Here is a 6882-nt window from a genome sequence, read left to right as displayed (position 1 = left end):
TGAATGGCACAGCACCGCTCGCACCCAGACGCTCCTCTCAAATAAATGCAACTCACTGAGCGTTGATGGAAAAAGAATGACATACATTTATTTATTTATTTATTCATTTTCTTTTTTTTACAAGGACACATTATTACAAATTGTAAACTAAATACCGTAATAATTCTGAGGGTTAATAATCTTTGACATCACCTTCATGAATGAAACACCCAAAAAAACACGTTAATAAATATATATGTACATATATATATATATATATATATACATATATATATATATATACATATATATATATATATATATATATATATATATATATATATATATATATATATATATATACTGTAGACAGTGGATGCTGCGCTTTACAGTCAATTATAATCTCACCCTGGAGAAAAACGTACAGCATGTCAAATGGCTACACACGTTAAGGATTTTTCAAGATAAAAAAGCACTTGTGTTTATCACCACTACATTTTGAACATCATTCTACAATACTCTATGCGATGCCATCCCTTAATACTGTCGTTGGTGTTTTGTTTTGTTGTTGTTTTTTTGTTTTTGTTTTGTTTTTAAACATGAAGCGTAATCACTGAATTGAAGTTGAGGTAGGGACTCTGTCATTATCCCAGACAGTTTAATTGAGCCTGAAACATCGTGATTGAAATGTCACCTGGTGTCTGGGAGTGTTGTTTTGGATCCCGTGCCACCCGAACTAAAAACGGAGAAGGGATCTGTCACTGTCGGATGTGCTTAAGTAGTCGTTATTTATGCAACTTTACTGCCCGAGAGACCACATGCTGTTACTGCAGCCTCCCGAAGAAACATGTAGGGCAGCCATGGAGGAAATAGCTCCAGATCAAACAAAGCATCTTGCTTGTGGGATGGTTTCCTGCATCGCCCTCCTCCTCCAAACCCTCAGCAGTGGCAGCTGGGAAAAATGAGTTACTGAGTGAAAGCTCAGCGGGTGCGGTGGAGGGTTGATATACACGGAGACAAAACACAGGTTAAGATCGATTCAACTCTACAACAGCTGGACGTATGGTTCTCTAAAAAAAAAACATCTGGGGGAATGTCGGAATGCCAACGATGTCGATTATTCTCTTCATCATGAAGTGCACAACGTCACCCAAATTTGAGCATACTGAAACATTGGTCAAAATCACAGAATATATTAAAGTACAGCCACATTCAGCCAAATAAAACACTTTTGGCAACAGCAATAATAGAACGACAATTACAAAAACAGCCAGGCGGGGCTTTGATTCAGTGCTTCGACTCAAACTTCAGAAGAGAAACAGTGGGCTCAGAATAAAATCTAATCCCAGGTAACATTTGGAATGCTCATCAGTCAACAGAGGCAGCCAAGAGAAAGAGAAACAGAAAAAGAAGGAGAGAGAAATGGAAGGACAGAGTAGGGCGGGTTAGATCTTCTCCACGGCAGCTCCTTTCTACATCTACTCTTGACAGACTATGCGCATTTTTATCACCTGTTCAACTTTGCATTATCGTAATTACTTTTTTATGCTATCGGAAAAATGAGACGTTGCACGTCAAAGCCAACGTGTGGTTATTACGGTAATTTCACTTGCGCTGTTGCAGGACATTGAGACAAAGACTCAAACAAATGTTACTTTAAATATGTTGTATACTGTTCAAATTTCAAATTCACCAAGTACAATCTGGTGTTCATGTGTTTTTTTTTTCCTCGATAAAAAACATTTTTCTTCATTTTAAATTGTTTTAACATGCAGTGAATTGCAAATAACTGCCAGATATTGAAAGTTATTCTGCAAAAAAGAAGATTTTCTGAATATTTTCTGGTTAAAATAAGTAAAAAAAGTTGGACCTAACAGGATTAGGTGTTAAAATAGGGACTAAACTAAGTGAATCTGGTAAAGGAAGGAAAATTGAGAGTCACTGAGCTGATATGACAGTTTCTGTAAGGCATCGGACAAAATAAACATCAGTTCTGGATAGATATTTGTGAGCAGGAAACAACAGGCGCATAAAAGGACAGCGAGGCAGAGAGAGAGGACGAGGTGTTGCTCTTGTGTCACTAGCCAAACCCATGTATTGAGCTAAAACGCTAACTACCCTCTCTTTTATTGCCATCTCGATGACATTGGATTTTCCACAGCAGAAAAATCAAAAGCGTTATTCAAGACCAATTGCTTTCACGCCTTCTTTGACACACAGCACACAATGAAACGATGCCACTAAGCAGAGACAGTAAAGTAAAATGTCCTGCCCGTGTCGTTTTTGTGACACATAAACTTCAGAAACAGTAATTGCATTCGTTCTCTTACATATTCCGAATGCTTCAGTCGTCGTGTTGCCTTTGTTGCTCTCTTGTGAGCAGTGGCTCATAGTTTCAAATGTCTGCTAATATTAGCACACTGTAAATCATCAGTTTCGCTGCATATGTAACAAAATATCAGCAACTTTCCAGGACTCTGATCCAATTTCTACAGTGTCATTTTTAGCATTATTATGTCACCTAAGACTCAAAACTCTTTATTTACAGCATATAGAGCTTTGACTTTATTTTTAAAAAATGCAATTGTACAAGCGTGAACGTCTGGTGGGGAAAAAAGAAACAATAAATCATTGAGAATATGACCAAATCATGAAGGCAATCCACCATAATGTTGACTTGTCCAGGGATCCGCCCCCTGCACAACATCAGCCACTAAAGCACAGCGTGGCTTTCAGCAGGAGCAATTTACAAAATCAGATACGTGTTTTGCAAGTTTGCAAAAGGTCACCAAGGGTCACTTTGTATTCCGGCTAAGTGAGTCGCGCTGCCATTACTCTGCCTCTACTGTCCAGGAGCAGTTACAGTGTACAGATTTACATTTTGTTTTTAAATTATGCACCGACAGCTTTTGCCAAAAAGAAAAAAAAAAAATAGAGAATCATTAGTGCCGCTAGTAGGCAGAGTAAAGACGTAGAATGGAGAGCTGCCAAAGGGAGTGAGACCAAAAAAAAAGAAAAACATGAAAAGGAAGACATGGCACAGGTGTACAGGAGGACCTTTGCTGACAGAGGGAATAGTGAAGTGGAGAAAAGAGAAGTCTGACAATGCCGAGGAAATAAGGGTGGCACGAGGGAGGACGGGACTTTGCTGACTGAGGAGGGCGCGTAAATGAAAAGGAGACGGCTCAAGAGAGGGTCTGCTGAAAAGCACATAGGGAGATGAAGTTGATAAAAACAGGCAGGGATGAAGGCTCTTTCATCCTTTCTTTCTGTAAAAATGTAATATATAAATACTGTACTTGAACTCCATTATCTGCCTGCCACCTCTTCTGATTTGGATCAGAAGATTTGGTTGTAAATAATAAAATTGTCCCTAAAATAATAATCATTTTGTGTTCTGCACCAAAGAAAAAGAAGAAGAAATACATGCAACAAAAAAAAACTGAACCAAAGCCAGTTCACCAACGTCGTTCCCTCTTGAATGACATTACATATAAAGCACCTATACCTACATGACATTGTTTTTTTTTTCTCTCCTCTAATAGCGACTACATCTTGCACCACTGTCTACACTGTCCTCTTGTCCTTTTTTCAAACGCTGCTCTAACATGTATGCATTTGGACATCGGTAGCCAGTGCTTTTATTGTCGACGTTGTCAGCATTTACCTTCAAATGCATTGATTTCATCAACAAACGCTGAGATCATTTTTGCAGATAGTTATATCCAGGATAAAGTGCCTTTACATTAAAACATTCTGTGGGTTTATACATGTGGATGTTTGTCGACAGTCTGTTTGCCTTTTTTACGTCCCCTCTCACCGTGTCTCTGTCCGGCATGTCCATGGAGATGTCTGTCTCTTTGCATTTCCTTTTGCTGTCCATCTGTGTGAGATCCCCCCCCCCCCCTTGTGCATACATACATCCCTGTGTGTGTACTCCAGTCTAGCGTTGCCATTCCTCAGCATGACATGGTTTTATGCTGTCCATTCTGTGTTGTGGGATTGATCTTCTCCAGAGTGACCTCAGTATCGCTGTCAAAGTTCCCAGAGATGGCAGGGGACAGCTTCTCCAGGGCGTTGTTTACCGTGCCCACTTCACTCTCGCTGTCCTTCCGCTGTAACTCCTCCTCCTGACACATGATGCTGTGTGGAATCACATAGCTGGCCGAATGGTTGCCCTCCTTTGGTAGGTGACTCTTGGGCTGATACTGACAGTTTGGGTTTGAGGTAGAGGGACCCATGTTGTTGTTTATGCTGACGATTTCAATGGCGTTGCTCCCCGGGCAGAGCCGGTGGCAACCCAGGAGGATGGAGAAGGCCTTGCGGAAGTCAGCGTTGAAGGCGTAGATGATGGGGTTGAGCGAGGAGTTGGCCCAGCCAAACCACACAAACACATCGAAGGTAGTGGAGCTGATGCAGGGGAAGTCTGTCGCGCCGTCCAGCAAGTTGAGCTCACAGAACGGCACCATGCAGTTCAGGATGAAGAAGGGCAACCAGCAGCACACAAACACCCCCATGATGACCGAGAGCGTCTTCAAGACTTTGGTTTCCCGCTTGAATGACATTTTGAACGAGCTCTCGCTCTCCATGTTCGAACTGTTTCCCATGCTGCTGTGGCGGTTCTTGGCACTCTCTGCCGCTCGTTCCAGGGCAGATATTCTCCGTATCTGTTTCTGGGCGATGCGGTAGATCCGGGTGTAGGTGACTATCATGATAGCCACGGGGATGTAAAAGCTGATGAGGGAGGACGAGATGGCATAGGTCCTGTTAAGGCTGGAGTCACAGTTGTCGGGGGGCAGATTGCTGGGGTACGTTCCATTAAGCTCTGCGTAGCTGTAGGTCTGAGCCTTGTGCCAGTTCAGCTGAACCGGAATGAAAGAGATGAGGACGGACAGGGTCCACGCCATGCTGATCATCAGGCACGCCACTCTGGGGGTCATCTTGCGTTCGTAGCGGAATGGGCTCGAGATGGCCCAGTAACGGTCAACGCTGATCACACACAGGTTCAAGATGGAGGCAGTGGAGCACATGATGTCAAACGCCACCCACACGTTGCAGAAAGCACCAAACGGCCAAAACCCCACAATCTCCGTCGCCGCCTTCCACGGCATCACCAAAATTGCCACCAGGAGGTCAGAGATGGCCAGCGAGATGACAAAAAAGTTGGTGACCTTGGACCTCAAGTGTCGAAACTTGGTGACGGCAGCACACACAAGCGTGTTGCCTAGCAGCGTTGTGAAGATGAGGAGGAAAAGGAAGCATCCTGTCAGTACACGCTTGGATGAATCTCTCTCTGGTAGCAGCTGCTGGCCATCTCGAACTGTTGAGAAATTCTGATCCATTGTTTATGCTACAGTGTAAAGTGAGCGAGGGGGGGTGGGTGAGGTGGGTGTCAACACTCACCCCATCGCATCCCCGGTCTGCGGCAGCTGTGACTCCCCGGGGAAGAGTTTTAGGTGGAAAGAGTGGCTGGTGGAGAGGTCAGCTGTCTCGGCACCAGCTCTCCCACAGACTGAGACATCCATAGGCTCCTCATGACAACCACCATCCTTTCAGAGGAGCTGCTATAAATATTTCAGAAAAAAATATTTTCACTGAAAAACCCCAGATGATAAATACCTGAAGCACAAGTACAGGCAGCAGACATTCTAGTGTGAAAGAGAGTGTGGATATTCCAGCTGATTTTTTTTTTGGGGGGGGGGGTTCAGTCAGAGCTGTAGACTAACAAAAAAAGTCTAAAGCAACAGTAAAATATGATATTTAAAGAAAAGTCGTTGTCAAGTCCTCACTGAAAGTTTCACACCATATTGTCACTGAGCTGATGAGTACAAGCTTGGCCAATAATTGGACTTATATACCACCTCATCAATAACTTGTATTGATATTGTTTGCCCTGCGTTTATCTGATTTGTTTAATGATCCTCGAGGCGCGTCTGCATGATTATATTGGTGCCTGTGCATTGATGCTGATGCACCCTGGCTGATAGGTGCTATGTTTGATTTGACTTGTTTTTATATCTCCTTGAACGTCTCCCCCACAGTCTCCAGCCAACATGTCCACCTGAGTGCTGAGCCAAAAAAACAACCCAAAAAGGGGCTGTAAACAGCTTCTCAACAGAAATCCTTTTTGTTTACTTCCATGTGCATCGATATCCAGGTATTTTCTCGCAAGCACACCACAAAAGATATACAGCAGTTATATGGCCACCCACCTAAGTTATCTATGGCATTGCAATCCATGCGCGGGCGTCTTTGAAACACAAAGTGCGCTTCACTCCGTGGATGTGGACAGCTCAGGACCAGAAATCCAAAAGCAACGCGTAAAGGTAACGCTCAATTGAAAACGTTAAGTCTCCCACAGATCCACATCTCTTTGACGCGTACTTCCAACTCTTGGTGCGACGCGAGAGAGAAGGCGCTCACCCGCCCTGCGGACTCTTCCCCGGGCAGACTGTCATGCTTTCTCCGCTGCGCGGTGTTTAATCAGTCCTTCAGCTCCTCATCGTGGGGTCATCCGTTTGATGTGGGGGACATCAGAGACATCTGATGTTTGTCAGCGACGCAGAGTGATGGGAATGATCTTCCCAAAATCGTTTCCCCTTGCGCGCTCCTCTCTCTCTCTCGCTCTGTAGCTCAGCTGCTGCTGCCGCTCGCTGCTGTGCGCCACGGTCTCTGCCACAACTGCTCCATCACATCCCAGGGGGACTGTGAGGAGCAAAGCCACACTAATACATCACACCTTTTGTCACTGAAGAATTTAGACACGTGATTCACGACGATGAGTGGGAATGTATATGTAAAAATTAAGTTGTGTCTTTATTTGTTTTGGGGTTTTTTGGGTTTGTTTTTTTTGGAAGAAAATCTTAAAATCTGACACATTGCTGGCGCCAGATTTGGTTACAT

General features: G+C 43.7%; 1 protein-coding gene across 1 annotated transcript; it reads right to left on the bottom strand.

Annotated features, from left to right (window-relative positions):
- Positions 1-555: 555 nt before the first annotated feature.
- Positions 556-6637, bottom strand: drd1b (dopamine receptor D1b). Its single transcript, XM_058628441.1, has 2 exons — positions 6192-6637; positions 556-5543 (listed from the first exon to the last, which is right to left on the bottom strand). Exon 2 carries the CDS (start codon positions 5319-5321, stop codon positions 3939-3941), a length of 1383 nt encoding a protein of 460 aa, XP_058484424.1. The 5' UTR covers positions 5322-5543; positions 6192-6637; the 3' UTR covers positions 556-3938.
- Between the last annotated feature and the right edge of the window lie 245 nt (positions 6638-6882).

The sequence above is a fragment of the Solea solea genome, chromosome 4 (assembly GCF_958295425.1).
Source record: "Solea solea chromosome 4, fSolSol10.1, whole genome shotgun sequence".
NCBI classification, from domain to species: Eukaryota; Metazoa; Chordata; class Actinopteri; order Pleuronectiformes; family Soleidae; genus Solea; species Solea solea.
This window is presented reverse-complemented; position numbering and strand designations above follow the sequence as displayed.